At 43.6% G+C, this 16582-nt stretch overlaps 1 protein-coding gene across 4 annotated transcripts in view; it reads right to left on the bottom strand.

Annotated features, from left to right (window-relative positions):
- The window catches only part of LOC111973416 (collagen alpha-1(XVIII) chain), a 164533-nt gene that overhangs the window by 13175 nt on the left and 134776 nt on the right, over positions 1–16582 (bottom strand). For all 4 annotated transcript variants that reach the window (XM_024000805.2, XM_024000793.2, XM_024000785.2 and 1 more), the window contains 22 exons: positions 13738–13764; positions 13544–13606; positions 13290–13373; positions 12947–12997; positions 12114–12242; positions 11743–11805; positions 11523–11567; positions 10495–10626; positions 10000–10071; positions 9868–9894; positions 9611–9709; positions 7758–7793; positions 7380–7469; positions 6170–6202; positions 4984–5001; positions 4761–4820; positions 4538–4615; positions 3785–3820; positions 2916–2969; positions 2483–2554; positions 2285–2350; positions 2076–2103 (listed from right to left, as the gene is read on the bottom strand). In XM_024000805.2, the coding sequence (XP_023856573.1) occupies positions 2076–2103; positions 2285–2350; positions 2483–2554; positions 2916–2969; positions 3785–3820; positions 4538–4615; positions 4761–4820; positions 4984–5001; positions 6170–6202; positions 7380–7469; positions 7758–7793; positions 9611–9709; positions 9868–9894; positions 10000–10071; positions 10495–10626; positions 11523–11567; positions 11743–11805; positions 12114–12242; positions 12947–12997; positions 13290–13373; positions 13544–13606; positions 13738–13764 (1363 nt within the window). The remainder of the gene's footprint in view (positions 1–2075; positions 2104–2284; positions 2351–2482; positions 2555–2915; positions 2970–3784; positions 3821–4537; positions 4616–4760; positions 4821–4983; positions 5002–6169; positions 6203–7379; positions 7470–7757; positions 7794–9610; positions 9710–9867; positions 9895–9999; positions 10072–10494; positions 10627–11522; positions 11568–11742; positions 11806–12113; positions 12243–12946; positions 12998–13289; positions 13374–13543; positions 13607–13737; positions 13765–16582) is intronic.

Genomic DNA, 16582 nt, shown 5'->3' with positions numbered 1-16582 from the left:
CTCTTCAACCTCAGGAGGCTGAAGAAATTTGGCTTGTCACCTAAAACCCTCACAAACTTTTACAGATGCACAATTGAGAGCATCCTGTCGTGTGGATCAATGCCTGGTACGGCAACTGCATCGCCCACAACCGCAGGGCTCTCTAGAGGGTGGTACGATCTGCATAACGCATCACCGGGGGAAAAGTATCTGCCCTCCTGGACACCTACAGCACCCGACGTCACAGGAAGGCCAAAAAGATCATCAAGGACAACAACCAACCGAGCTACTGCCTGTTCACCCCGCTCCCATCCAGAAGGCGAGGACAGTACAGGTGCATCAAAGTTGGTAACGAGAGACAGAAGCTATTTTTCAATCTCAAGGCCATCAGACTGCTAAACAGCCATCACTAACACAGAAAGGTTGCTGCCTACATAATTGAAATCATTAGCTTTAATAAATGGAACACTAGTCACTTTAATAATGTTTACATATCTTGCATTACTCATCTCATATGAATATACATTCTATATTATCTATTACATCTTAGCCTATGCCGTTTTGACATTGCTCATCCATATATTTATATATTCTTATTCCATTCCTTTACTTAGATTTGTGTGTATTAGGTATTTGTTGTGGAATTGTCAGATATTGCTGCATTGTCGGAACTAGAAGCTGAAGCATTTCATTACACTCGCAATAACATCTGCTAACCATGTGTATGTGACCAATACAATTTGATTTGATCCCTGGGTCGCTCCTCTTTTCAGTTCGCTGCAGCTAGCGACTGGAACGAGCTGCAAAAAAACACTCTTCATTCAAAGACTCAATCATGGACACGCTTACTGACAGTTGTGGTTGCTTCGCGTGGTGTATTGTTGTCTCTACCTTCTTGCCCTTTGTGCTGCTACCATGTTGTGTTTTCATGTGTTGATGCCATGCTGTGTTCTTGTCTTAGGTCTCTCTTTATGTAACAATGGCCTCCATCATTTCTAAATGGAAGAAGTTTGGAATCACCAAGACTCTTCCTAGGGCTGGCCACCTGGCCAAACTGAGCAATCGGGGGAAAAGGGCCTTGGTCAGGGAGGTGACCAAGAACCCAATGGTCACTCTGACAGAGCTCCAGAGTTCCTCTGTGGAGATGGGATAACCTTCCAGAAGGACAACCATCTCTGCAGCAGTCCAACAATCAGGCCTTTATGGTAGAGTGGCCACTCCTCAGTTAAAGGCACATGACAGCCCGTTTGGAGTTTGCCAAAAGGCACCCAAAGGACCTTAAGACCATGAGAAACAACATTCTCTGGTCTGATGAAACCAACATTGAACTCTTTGGTCTGAATGCCAAGAGTCACATCTGGAGGCAACCTGGCACCATCCCTACGGTGAAGCATGGTGGTGGCAGCATCATGCTGTGGTGATGTTTTTCAGCGACATGGACTGGGAGACACGACAGGATCGAGGGAAAGCTGAACAGAGCAAAGTGCAGAGAGATCCTTGATCAAATCCTGCTCCAGAGCATTCAGGACCTCAGACTGGGGCGAAGGTCCACCTTACAACAGGACAACGACCCTAAGCACACAGCTAAGACAACACACAAGTGGCTTCGGGGCAAGTCTCTAAATGTCCTTGAGTGGCCCAGCAGAGCCCGGACTTGAACCCGATCGAGCATCTCTGGAGAGACCTGAAAATAGCTGTTCAGCGACGCTTCCCATCCAACCTGACAGAGCTTGAGAGGATCTGCAGAGAAGTCGAGGCTGTAATAGCTGCCAAAGGTGCTTCTACAAAGTACTGAGTAAAGGGTATGAATACTTATGTAAATGTGATATTTCGGTTTATATTTGCATAAATGTCAAAAACCCGTTTGAGCTTTGTCATTATGGGGTATTGTGTGTAGATTGATGAATATTAAATATTGAATATTAAAAATATTTAATCAATTTTAGAATAAGGCTGTAACGAAACAAAAACGAGGAAAAAGTCCAGGGGTCTGAATACTTTCTGCCTATGCGCCAAGATTTAATCCTCTGTCTTCGAGAGGTTCCATCGCTAGGTATAACGTTTGATGTAAAAACAACAAATCATTGTCAGCCTACCTGGATAATTCCTTGAGGCGTCATATCCCTGCAATAAATAGGAAATGGCACATTTGAACATTTTCCAGTATTTTGCACACAAACATGATATCCTGTTTCCAATATTGGACAAGTCAACATTGTCCCTCCCTCTTTCAGTCTGTGTTATTCCGTTTGTTGCTGAATGAACACAACCCTGGTTTTGGGTATAAGGATTCTGATAAACTCACATTGAAGCGGTCCACGGGCACAGCTGGCCCAGGTGGTCCCGGCGGCCCAGGTGGACCTGGGACACCCTGAAAACAGAAGACATTAAGTTACTTTCAGTTTGTATTAAAAGCTAAGATGAATCGCATCTAAAAGACAGTGCACTTCCATTGTATCGTAAACAGGCACAGTACATTGTTATAAGCACGTGTCACACTTACTGGGTAGCTAAATCCAGCTCCTGTGGTTGGCTCTCCTTTTTCACCCTTGTATCCGTTCACACCAGGACGACCCTGTAGGAAACAGACATCGATAGCTAGATACTACGCAAGGAGCATTCACTAGAGATAAATACTACTACTAGTAGTAGTACTAGTAGCAGCATTCCATATCGATACTTTCCTAACTTGTACATAATTACACACCAACTGGCAATAGATGTTATAGTAACAACATTCAATCATTCCACCCCTGTTCAAGTCAAGGAAACATTTGTACCACTTTCAAGCAATTACACCATTGATACCAAAGAGACTAGAATGCACTCGACCTACACAGCATTTTGGCAACTAAAAGACAAATGTTACCTTTTTTTGACACGCTACTGAGCACCTACTGTAATTGTAAAGTTCTAAATTCAGCTTGAGTACTTACAGGTCTTCCGGGCATTCCAAATTCACCCTTTATCCCAGGAGAACCATACTGCCCCTGCACAAACAACAATACATCAATCATATGAGACCCAAACACAAAACACATTCACTCTAAATTTCTTTTTGAGAGGGATCAATGAAACACTGTGCCTTGCATAAGCATTCATACCCCTAGGATTTTTTCACATTTGATTGTGTTACAAAGTGGGATTTAAATGTATTCAATGCTACTTTTTTTGGATGATCAATGGAAACAGGATGCACTTGAGCTCAATTTCGAATCTCATAGCAAAGGGTCTGAATACTTATGTAAATAAGGTAATTCTGTTTTGTATTTTTTTTAATAAATTTGCTAAAATGTCTAAACCTGTTTTTCCTTTGTTATTATGGTGTATTGTGTGTAGATTGATGAGGGAAAACACATATTTAATACATTTTCTAATAAGGCTGTAACGTAACAAAATGTGGAAAAAGTCAAGAGGTCTGAATACTTTCCGAATGCACTGTATGGCTAATTAAGCAGCTTATATGATTGCACGGCACTTGAAAGCAGCACCACAAATGAACGGCGAAATTCGTGATAAAACCTGAGTTAGTAAGTAGCCTATCTTTGGTGGAGCGCGCGTGGCTCACCTGGCTCACTCCGACTGTCAAAGGAACTGTGAGATTGATTTTTTTCATGAAAGTAACGCAAAGTAATATAACACGTTACTTTCCATACAAAGTAATATTGTAAAGTAAAGCTTTACTTTTGTTAAATGTAATGAGTAATATATAATCCCAACACTGCCCATGACCATGTCAGTTTAATTTAAGGCAGCTTCAAATGGCAAGACCGTAACGTCAAGTAATGAGCCTAAAAGTACTTACAGGAGGCCCGACGGGTCCGGCAGGTCCTCTGTCGCCCTACAAAAGATGGAGAGTTGGTCTTTTAACTCGGCTCGGAGGACAACACACAGATAAGACCGAGCCAGACAGAAGTGTAGGGCAGCCCCCGAAGTGACTCTTCTTATCAACTGTATGCAAGAATTTCCTCTGTGTTGTCTTAGGAATTCAGCATCCTGTGTTGAGCTTACCAACCTCCATTGTCTCACCTCTGAGAAGCAGAGGTTACATCATGTAGTCTGATATCTGATTGGAGGTTATACTATTGGTCAACCACTCAGATTTTGAATCCAAACAGCACATTGGCTTATTAAACAGTCTTAGAGTCTTTGTTCTATCTATTATTTGTTCCTGCTGTGGTGAGATATCTACACTCTTTATTTCCCTCTCCCATGAGCTATGGGCCATAGTTTCTTTGTCTCGCTCTCTCACAATGCTTAGAATAATGCCTTGTAATGCTTGTTAATGCTGTGCACGTTAAGCTTATGCCATGTCTAATGTTATCATTCATTTTCCAAAGTAATTAAATACACTTGTATTTAGAATCTTCACCTTAGTCAGCAAAATGCATAATACTCGATTGCTCATGGTTTAACTATAGGCAGACAAACATTTTGATAGGCTAATCGCTTAGTCTTATTATGAGTCGCATGTGAGATATTTATGGTATCATATATACGATAAACACACGTGTCAAATATTACTGCAGACTACAGAAGTCAATAGTGAGACGCTCACCTTCTCACCCGACAATCTTCCCAGGTACAAAGTATTCCCATCAGGCCCAATGATTGAGCCAGACTCGCCCTTCTCGCCCTGGGAAGAGACGCATAAGAAGAGCGAGAAACTGGTTAATTTGTTAACCCCCACAAAATAAACACTTGCTGGGAATGGGCCTAACTCAGTGGTACACTGTAGCAACAATGACAGGGCAATGTTGCTGTGTGGTCCCATCACTGACCTTGACTCCATAACTGGGTTGGCCTGGATCTCCCATGTCGCCCTTTGGTCCAATCGGGCCCTGTCAGAAAATACAAAGATTAGAAAATGTGCTGTTTATCACATATCAAACTAGCACTGATGTTTGGTTTATTTAGTCTTTCAGGGCAAATATCCACCACACTACGACATCCACACTTGTTAGAACACAACGTTAGAAGAACTGTAGGAAACTCAATGCTTACAGGGAATCCAGCTTGGCCCTACAGAAAAGAAAAGAACATCAAATCAGATTTTTTTATGACTGGTTAAGTAGGACCACACATGGTCCCAGATATTTGATAATTACTTTCATTAAAGGGATACTTCGGGATTTTGGCTATCTATTCCGATAGACTTCCAGTCTTTGCGCAAATGATAGTTTGCATTGGCTCGCGAAACTACCTCTAACTTCCTTCCTACTAGGCGCAGAGTCATAAAAATGGTATCCATATGTACATCTGACTGGGGAAGTAGATAAAGGGCTTCACTGCCAAAATTCCAAACTATCCCTTTAAGTAAAATCTATATTTTGTGCTAGTGTGAAGGATTGCCATCATCTCCCCCTATAGAATCCTTGTCCAATAAACTCAAATCTCTAAGGACATGTATCATTTCCAGGATTTCATCGCATTACATGCTCTCAACAGGTTTTGCAACATAAGAACATTTGGTTCATTTAAGAACATCAATAAAATATCCAGATGAAGGAATAATGTAATTCATGAAAATTACACAGGCCCTTGGGAAAACGACTGTACATTGTATTTCTTAAATGTGGGTTGTGTGATGTAAAGTTTTGGCCTAATATCGGTAGAAGGTATGTAAGCTTTATATTAATTACATACAACAGATGGAAACAGATGGTTACTGCCATCTCCATAGGATCTTTGTTATAAAAGCAGGACAAGCATGTAATGAAGATCATATTGTCTTGAGAATCCTTCTCTGCTACACTTCTAATGCGTAACGAGGACCCTGTACAGGAGTTGTGTTCAGGCACGCATAGTAAAACACTGCCACGGAAGACAAAACTAGCGTTTCTTATTGGAAAAGTTCAGGAGGTCCAATCCTATTTCAGACAGTTTCTTCCATTTGGCACCAAATTAATATGACCCAGGGTTTGTAGTCATTGGTTTAGTTTCATTGTGACTTATATAGCCCTTGATCGACTTGCTGGATGCATTTCAAACATTGATCAAATTACACCCAGAATTATTACTGCAATTGATCAATCGAGTTTGGCAAATGAATGACACATCAATTTAACACTTCATTGTATGAAAAAGAAGTGTGTCCTGTAGTTCTTATAAAATTTGCTTTTAAGACTATTGGAGTAACATTGAACCACATTAATGATAACAGTGTTTTCAAACAGGATAAAACACCTACCTGGGGCCCGGCGCCTCCAACGGCACCATCATACTGCAGAAAGAGAAATTACACAGCTTAATGTCAATGCACTCTCAACCGTCCATGTTGGAGGAGATACAGTGGAGCTAAAAGAAGATCATGCAGAAGGATGGGTATGTTTATTTCCAGACTCCTTATCCACACCCCCTAGGCACTTCATGTAGATTTCAAAATAGTCGGATTGGTATAAGCAATAGGGTAATAGCTCAATGTTGCAGATTGATAGGCCAGGGATTTTGTTGTTGCCATTTTGCTTATACATATCCAATCCCTTCTGATCAAAACAAGTTTCTACTTGGGGTAGGCGCTTTTTAGATCGGTAAGATAGCTAGCCACTAGACTATCTAAACCGACCGGGATGGGGCCCATTTATCAGTTTAAAAACAGTTTAAAAATTTGCCTCCCCCCTATGGCAAAATGTGTAGAATTGCAGGAAATTAGCTGTAAGGCTGCACATTTTTGGGGCCTCCCAAGTGGCGCAGCGGTCTAAGGCACTGCATCGCAGTGCTTGAGGCGTCACTACAGACCAGGGATTGATCCCAGGCTGTGTCACAGCCGGTCGTGACAGGGAGACCCATGACACGGCGCACAATTTGCCCAGCGTCGTCCGGTTTAGGGGAGGGTTTGGCTGGCCCGGATTTCCTTGTCCTATTGCGCTCTAGCGACTCCTTGTGGTGGGCCGGGTACCTTCAAGCCGACTCTTGCCAGCTGAACGGTGTTTCCTCCGACACATTGGTGCGGCTTGCTTCCGGGTTATTCGAGCAGTGTGACAAGAAGCAGTGCAGCTTAGCAAGGTTGTGTCTCGGAGGACGCATGGCTCTCGACCTTCACCTCTCCCGAGTTCGTAGGGGAGTTGCAGCGATGGGACAAGACTAACTACCAATTGGATATCACGGAAATAAAAAAATTCTCTCCGCTCCATGGCAAAATGAGTAGAATTGCATGAAATGAGTTATAAAATTGCTAAATCATCTCTCTGCCCCATGGCAAAATGTGGAGGGTGGGTATGGATGTGGGTACGCAGACCCACGAGCCACTGTGGCCCCTCACGTTGTTCAATTTGTTTGCCCCTATAGACAAACCCCATCAAAGTTGCCCATCCCTGGTCTAGGGGGTAGTGTCCAGAGGGGTAGGGTCTAGAGGGGCACTGGGGGTAAGGCCTAGGAGTTGTTTCGGTACAGGGCCTTACACTGCTGGAGGTCTGGTAGATGATTTGTCCTGGTGGGCCAGGTGGGCCTGGTGGTCCAGGCTGTCCGTTTCCATCGCGACCAGATTCGCCCTAAAAACCAGACACAAGAGAACATCAGCCTCAGGGACAAAGACATGCTGGTGCTGAATCCATAAAAAACATGGGAGTGGTGGAAGTGGCACCAAATAACTGACACAGGGTCAGATATTTTCTCGTCCATCTGAATGTTAATTGCTAAACACATTGATTTCCTGGTAGGTAGTTAGAGGTTTTGAAAACAATATCGGTGTTAAATGGTCTTGCTCTAGGCATGCAATTTACCTATTATTATGTCCCCTGAATAACATTTTAATTCTATGAACATTTGAAAATACTCACCCTTTCTCCTCTGTCCCCAATGTCCCCCTTTTGTCCCTGGAAATTTAAAAGGGAACCCGAGAAAAAAAAGCATACATTTGTGAGAGAAAGTCCAATATTTAGAAAAAATCCATAAAATAAACAGATCATAAAAAGAAACGTCCTCTCACTGTCAACTGCGTTTATTTTCAGCAAACTTAACATGTGTAAATATTTGTATGAACATAGCAAGATTCAACAACTGAGAAATAAACTGAACAAGTTCCACAGACATGTGACTAACAGAAATGGAATAATGTGTCCCTGAACAAAGGGGGGTTCAAAAGAACAGTCAGTATCTGGTGTGCCAACCAGCTGCATTAAGTATTGCAGTGCATCATCTCCTCCTCATGGACTGCACCAGATTAACCAGTTCTTGCTGTGAGATGTTACCGCACTCTTCCACCAAGGCACCTGCAAGTTCCTGGACATTTCCGGGGGGAATGGCCCTAGCCCTCACCCTCCGATCCAACAGGTCCCAGATGTGCTCAATGGGATTGAGATCCGAGCTCTTCACTGGCCATGGCAGAACACTGACATTCCTGTCTTGCAGGAAATCACGCACAGAACGAGCAGTATGGCTGGTGGCATTGTCATGCTGGAGGGTCATGCCAGTATGAGCCTGCAGGAAGGGTACCACATGAGGGAGGAGGATGTTTTCCCTGTAACGCACAGCGTTGAGATTGCCCGATGATGCTGTGACACACCGCCCCAGACCATGACGGACCCTCCACCTCCAAATCGATCCCGCTCTAGAGTACAGGCCTCGGTGTAACGCTCATTCCTTTGACGATAAACGGGAATCCGACCATCACCCCTGGTGAGACGAAACGGCGACTCGTCAGTGAAGAGCACTTTTTGCCAGTCCTGTCTGGTCCAGCGACGGTGGGTTTGTGCCCATAGGCAACATTGTTGCCGGTGATGTCTGGTGAGAACCTTCCTTACAACAGGCCTACAAGCCCTCAGTCCAGCCTCTCTCAGCCTATTGCGGACAGTCTGAGCGTTCCTGGTGTAAATCGGGCAGTTGTTGTTGCCTTCCTGTACTTGTCCCGCAGGTGTGATGTTCAGAGGTCCCGATCCTGTGCAGGTGTTGTTACACGTGGTCTGCCACTGCGAGGACGATCAGCTGTCCATTCTGTCTCCTTGTAGCGTTGTCTTAGGCGTCTCACAGTACGGACATTGCAAATGTATTGCCCTGGCCACATCTGCAGTCCTCATGCTTCCTTGCAGCATGCCTAAGGCACGTTCACGCAGATGAGCAGGGACCCTGGGCATCTTTCTTTTGGTGTTTTTCAGAGTCAGTAGAAAGGCCTCTTTAGTGTCCTAAGGTTTCATAACTGTGACCTGAATTGCCTACCGTCTGTAAGCTGTTAGTGTCTTAACGACCGTTCCACAGGTGCATGTTCATTAATTGTTTATGGTTCATTGAACAAGCATGGGAAACAGTGCTTAAACCCTTTACAATGAAGATCTGTGAAGTTATTTGGATTTTTACGAATTATCTTTGAAAGACATGGTCCTGAAAAAGGGACGTTCATTTTTTCTGAAAATTCCCACTTTAAAAAATAAATAAATCGCTGTCTTCTTGTGCAAGAACAGATTGAGCAGATTAAATCTAGACAGGCTTTAAATTTCAGCCCAGCTGCACTACACACCAGTTGCATGTAATCAACTAATCATGACCTTCAGTCTGGAGCAGATGTGTTCGTGTTGGGCTGGAGCAAAACCCTGCACGCCCAGAAGATTGCCAAGACCTGAGTTGCTGTTAACTACATGAGTTAGAACCCTGATGTAGATATTGTGAGGTGGGTGTGTGGAAGAAGGTTCTGACATACATTAGGTCCAGGGAAACCGTCCAACCCAGGTTGGCCATCGCTTCCCCGTGGTCCTTCACTTCCCTTCTCACCAGGAATACCAGGGAAACCAGACTTGCCCTATCGAGTGAAATATTAGCCCTACGTTAAATTGAAACTGATCACAAAAGAGGAATTCATGATACAATATTGAGATGGCTTGCATTGTATTGTTATGTTGAAACAATATTTATTTCTTGACAAAATCATATGAAATTCAACCAAATAAAAGCTCTTACTGGTAGGCCAGGGATGCCAGGAGGACCCTGAAAGTGAAAAGAAAGAAATCAGAATCAGTAAGAAAATGTATGTAAATGGACAAATTCATACATTGGATCAAAAAATGAAAGCCAGCTGCAGAGGACACCCACCTGCTGCCCCTCTGGCCCTCTGGCTCCAGGAACCCCATTGGCCACTCCCACGCCAGAGCCTTCCATGTCATCCTTTACACACACCGAGATAGAGAGAGAGAAAGACTAAGTCTCTAAGGGCCGAATCCTAACTTTAAATTCGCACTGACATTGACATCAACCCATAATAACACTAAAGTCAAGAGTTACGTGTGCGAATCTCATTCCTTCGTTCCTAATACAACCAGGAAAACAGTCCTTTCCATAACAACTCACGATACCCCAATTAATGTTCAAATAGCCTACTAAGGTTACACAAAAACATTCTTGCACTAAAACGAATCAATAAAATGTAACAATGTTAATGCAACATTAGTTTACAACAGGGTACCTGTTTACAGATATTTTCACAAGCGAGACTGCCGATACTATAAAACTATTATGAAACACAACATTAGTAATCATGCATCGTTAAAACCATTGAAATAGGTAAACCCGTCCCTGGTGGATACTCACAAAACCAACGCGATAGCTTGGTCCGGGGGGTCCTGGTGGCCCGGGTTGTCCCAGTGGTCCCATTGGTCCAGGGAGGCCAGCCAATCCACCCTGTCCTGGTTGACCGGGAATGCCATTCAATCCCTGTGCGCCCTGTGGAATGGGTTAGAATGATAGTCAAGATTCAAAAAGAGTAATTATCATATTGATAAGCCATTGTTCCACTCGTTGGCTTTAGTGCTGCATCTGAGCAGGCATCCATTGTCAGCAATACGCAAATAATAAGATCCAATCCACACACTACTAGTAGGACACACTTCACACAGGTATTAATCACATTGTAGGGCAACATAAGCAACATTAGGAGAAACTGACCAACTGCAGATATGGGACAGTTGAAATATAGTCCCCTAGCCTGAAACATAAAGTTCATACACATATGCCAAATGGATTGCCAACTCTGGTCCTGGAGAGCTACTAGGTGTGAAGGCATTTGTTCCAACCCAGCGCTAACGAGTTGATTATTTTAAAGAAGTGATTATTTGAAAGAGTTGTGTAGGTGCTGGGCTGGAACAAAAGCTTGCGCACCCAGTAACATTCCGGGGGACTGGGAGCAGGAGACGTGGGTCGTGTCCATTAGGGCACGCCACAGAAAACAATATAAAAGGTTTCGCAAGAGAAGTCCAAATAGCCCCTCTCTGTTTCAGTCTGTTTGGTTCCTAATGAACACAACCTTGCCCTAGAGACACAGAAAGTCCACTCTGCCATGCTGGTGACCTGGCACCTCCTGTAGATTGGCAGGTGTAGGAGAGGACGATGGCATAAGAGAACAGGTTGGAGAGATAGCTAGGAAGGTACAAGTAGAAGCTTTGCACGAGAAAGAGAGGGAACGCTTGAGCCCTTGCAGAATACTGTACATAAACCTCTCACCTTTCAATTGGCCATTAAGTTTATTTACAAATCTAACTTGTGTGTTTTCCAATCTGACCTCTGTGTTTTCAATAGCGTATTTGATTTAATAAAGTAAAGTAAAAAGGCTCGGTACCCACCTTCGCTCCGACTGCTCCTGGAAGACCGAGTTCACCTGGATCACCCTGTAGAGTAGGAACGTAGAGGTGATACACTTGTATGGACTGATCCCATTCAATTCCCATAGGTATTGCTCTTCATAAAACAATCAATGATGCCATTCGGTAATGACACAAGAGGCCATGAAGAGATGTAAAGAACTCGATCATTAGAATCATTCTGTTTTTCTTTCAGTCTTACCTTCTCTCCCCCGGGCCCTGCAGCTCCTGGGCGACCATCAGCACCAGGCGGGCCGTGTAAGCCCTAAAAAGCACACGTTTACGACTTAATATCACGATTATTAACTTAATCATCACAATCATCATAATCATTACACTTTGCGCACTGTATCAGCAGTGTAGTTGGTCAAATTACTTTTGGTTATATTTAATAAGTAAAAAAATGCAGGCATTTCACTGCAGAGGTCACCTTCCTTCTTACATTATGATAAAGCATTCTAAATAATTATGGATATAACACAATCAAATGCTTATGACTATTTTGGTTGCATTGTGGTATGTTAGATGAAAGGCAAAAGAATGGAGAGAAGGGTGCATTGCCTGAGGACCTACCGGTTGACCAGGAGCACCATCCAGTCCTGGAGGACCTTTGGGGCCAAATAAGCCAGAGACCCCTGTCCCAACAACAGAGGTACCTGGGGCCCCGGGGAGGCCAGGAGGGCCAGGCAAACCAGGCAGTCCCTACCGCCCCCAGAAAATACATCATGATTATTGTGCACATAATTTTAGCCCATTCGACCCCCCCGCCTAAACAACTGTTCCCCCAGTTTGTTGCTGCAAAAGAGAATGTCCAATTCTCAGTCAACTTTGTAAAATAAAGGTAAATAAATGAATACATTTTTGTTAGAGTAAACTGCTGACAAATGTCAACAAACCCTAGTACGTACCCTAGTAAGGACAACATATCTTTAAAAAAACATACTGTAACAAATCATAGCTTGCGATGAAATACAGCAAGGAAGGCTTTCAGCCCAACATTGGTTGAGTAAATGAATGCCTTTCCAAATTGCTACTTCCTTCAAATTAATTTCACAGCTCAAGTCGCGTTCCACTTTGAGGTAGGACGCTGTACGCTCGAGTTGGATGTTTGGTCAGAGAAATACATAAAACATACATCTGTACTGGGTTTGGGGTTGTTTATACAGGTGTAGTGGAGCCCTAACACCGCTCCGGGGTGAAGTTTCACCTATGTGCAGATCTAGAATCAGCTTCCCTTCCCCATATCTAAATTGGAACCATTAGTGGGGAAAATGCAAAACTGACCCAGGATCAGTGTCTCTCTAAGGGCATCACCCAACACCCCTAACAACCGCGGATGAACCAGTGTGGTATGTTGAGGAAATCTATGGCCCTTTTGCTTATGGAGTGAAGAGAAGTGGACTTACCCGAAGTGTCTCCAAGTCAGGGAAGCCAGAGCCCTCCATGTCTGCAAAGGTCTAAAACAAAGAAGGTGAACTAGCTCAGACACATAATAGAAGTCATAATTCTCCATGGTGTTTACCTTGCAATTACATACAGGTCATATGTCTCTACTGTAGCTCTGCTGACACCTTCTCCCCATTTGAAAGAATTTAGCTAAAATATGATTTGCTGGTCGCAACTGAACATTTTGGTATCAACAACCCTGTTGTGGTGGTTGCTTCAGGGTCCTTTGCTATCTGCAAATTGTTTGTAGAAAATACAAAACTAGGACTTTGGATCAAATGACTGGGGTCAATGTAGACTCACCGGCCGGTCGTGTCTGGTTGCCGCTGGTTGTCCGGGGGGCCCTGGAGGTCCCCTGGGGCCTGGCTGGCCCTCACCACGGTCACCCTGTGGGGCAGACACACATGATCTGTTTGTGTTGTCTTGCCAACTCCTATGTTCAGTGTCATGCCAAACAACCATAACAGTTGGTTATACAGAACAAACAGATCTGGGACCAAGCAGCACGATAACAGCTTCTCAATACGACAATGCCATGACGTGACAGGATATAGTACCTTCTCTCCTGTGAGCCCGGGGTCTCCTGGGATTCCAGGGAAGCCTGGCGGTCCAACAGGGCCCTGGGTAAGAGACAGAGCAGACTAGCAACTAGCCATACAAATACTTGACTTTTAGACAAACCATCCTCACTGCACCACTAGTTATCCATGAAATGGTAGCTTTCAAAGTACATTAATCATCGTCAACCTACTTGAGATCCATCTTCACCTGGATCACCCTGAGGAAGAGAAAAATAAAACTAAATTAAATGGATACTGATCAAAAAGGTAAAGATGTAAAACCTGGAGACACGACGGGCCAATTGCAACTACTGCTTGTCACTGTTTTATCTCCAGGTGATCTCTTGTTAACCCTTTCAACACCATAGCCATATAAGAACACCTATAATTGCATTTCTAAATAGTAGGCAATTTGGGTATGCCAAAATATAAACCTTTATAATGTGACATTTCTATATTTGAGTATTTTTGTAATTATTTTAGTAATTTTTTTATTCTATTTAATTTATCAGGGGGTGCTGCAGTTTTGTGTTTTGAATTAAGTATTGTACATCATTACCTTTTTAAAACCATCCTTTACAGAATACACTTTTGTAGGCTATCCATAATAGTAGTTCATGAGTGCACAGAAAATTTGCGAAAGTCCCTGCTCATCTTTATTTTGTCAGTTACCAAAAGTAAGCTAACATTAGCTTACTTGGTCATGACATCCAGTATTTAGAGACCTATAATTTTTTGCTATGTACTTTATCTCTGAACTTTGTCAGAGACTCAGTGGCCGTGTCCAAATACCCATACTTGTGTCCTAAATAGTAGGCTGTTTGAGTATGAGAAACAAATGGAAAGTTCAATAGAATGCAACATTTAGAAGATGTCGTATACTTTAAATGCCGGATGTCATACTCATTTCGGCTTTGACAATAGCTGAATAATTAGATAAGGGGTTATCCGCTTCTGAAATTAATGAATAGCGGCAGAAGACGCAATCACGCATGACACATTCTCAGTATGCGAAAATAGAATGTTTAATGGTACAGTATGTGATATTTCAGAAACCGAGTATGGTTTAAATACCAGGATGTTATACTCACTTCAGCTCTTTATCTAGTAGAATACAATGCATGCTTTTTCCACAATGCATTGAAAGAGCTGGGCTGTGATAGGCCCTAATTCTCCAATTAGGAAGATACCGAAGCTTCTGAGGTGGTGTTCAAATGTAGGCTAAGTAGTTTTGTTCTCCTTAAAATAAACACAAGTGTCTTTGATAACAGAAGTCAGTTTTTTTTATTTAAAAAAAAAAGTGAAATTATTTTTTCTCACTGAAAAGTGTATTGTTCTCTTATCCTTCAGAGCTTTTAAACTACACTGAACAAAAAGATAAAACGCAACACCAAGATTTTACTGAGTCACATTTCATATAAAGAAATCAATTGTAATTAATTAATTAGGCTCTCCCCCCTCCCCTCAGGCATTGGAGGAGTCTGACAACATTCCACAGGCCAAAATCAACTCTATGCGAAGGAGATGTGTCGTGCTGCATGAGGCAAATGCTGGTCAACCAGAAACTGACTGATCCACACCCTTACTTGTTTTTATTTAAGGTACACCGCATGGTCAATAGTTTGTGGACACCTGCTCCATGAACATCTCATTCCAAAATCATGGCCATTAATATGGGTTGGTTCCCCTTTTGCTGATAAACCAGCCTCCACTCTTCTGGGAAGGCTTTCCACTAGATGTCATAAGATTGCTGCTGGGACTTGCTTCCATTCAGCCACAAGAGCATTAGTGAGGTCGGGCACTGATGTTGGGCGATTAGGCCTGGCTTGCAGTCGGCATTTCAATTCATCCCAATGGTGTTCGATGGGGTTGGGGTCAGGGCTCTGTGCAGGCCAGTCAAGTTCTTCCACACCGATCGACAAACCATTTCTTTATGGACCTCACTTTGTGCACGGGGGCATTGTCATGCTGAAACAGGAAAGGGTCTTCCCCAAACTGTTGCCACAAAGTTGGAAGCACAGAATCTTCTAGAATGTCATTGTATTCTGTAGCGCTAAGATTTCCTGCTGGTCAGTGCTTGCTAACTAGCTGCAAGCACCAGCTAGCCTTGAGCTAGCCTCGAGCTAGGCCCATATACCAGCTAATTCTAGGGCGACAATACCTCCTTTGCCAATTGGCCTGGACCCTTTATTGTCGACACGGAGCCCCGCCAATCCATCACGACTGGACTGCCGACGTGATTGCCCGATGTGGTCTACTAGCCCCGGCCCGCTAGCTTTTCTGAAAGCTGTGTCCCCTGCTCGTCTAGCGTAGTAGTGACTACCGAACAGCACCCTGAATCACCTATTGCTGCTCTTTTGACCCTATGATCACTCGGCTACACAGCTGATGCCCCCTGGACTGTTTCAAAAACACGGTACCTCATGTTGTTTACCTGTTGGCCCCAGCCTCGAACTCATGTTCTGTATGTACCTAAATGACATTCTAACTAAGACTAAGTGGACATTCTCTCTTTCTCCCCTGACCCATCTGTCTATCGCCTCCTTTGAATTCCATGCTGTCACAGTTACCAGCCCTTTCAAGCTTAACATCTTATCATTTATCGCCCTCCCAGGTTCCCTTGGAGAGTTCATCAATGAGCTTGACGCCCTGATAAGTTCCTTTCCTGAGGATGGCTCACCTCTCACAGTTCTGGGTGACTTTAACCTCCCACGTCTACTTTTGACTCATTCCTCTCTGCCCTTCTTTCACTCCTCTCTCTTTTGACCTCACCTCTCTACCTTCCCCCCTACTCACAAGGCAGGCAATACGCTTGACCTCATTTTTACTAGATGCTGTTCTTCACTAATCTCATTGCAACTCCCCTCCAAGTCTCCGACACTTACTTGTTATCCTTTTCCCTCTCGCTCTCATCCAACACTTCCCACATGCCCCTACTCGGATGGTATCGCGCCGTCCAACCTTCGCTCTCCTCTCCCCGCTACTCTCTCCTCTTCCATCCTATCATCTCTTCCCTCTGCTCAAACCTTCTCCAAC

This window comes from Salvelinus sp. IW2-2015, linkage group LG2 (genome assembly GCF_002910315.2).
Source record: "Salvelinus sp. IW2-2015 linkage group LG2, ASM291031v2, whole genome shotgun sequence".
In the NCBI taxonomy this organism is placed as follows: domain Eukaryota; kingdom Metazoa; phylum Chordata; class Actinopteri; order Salmoniformes; family Salmonidae; genus Salvelinus; species Salvelinus sp. IW2-2015.
The sequence above is the reverse complement of the archived record's forward strand: the minus strand, read 5'-3'. Positions and strand labels throughout refer to the sequence as shown.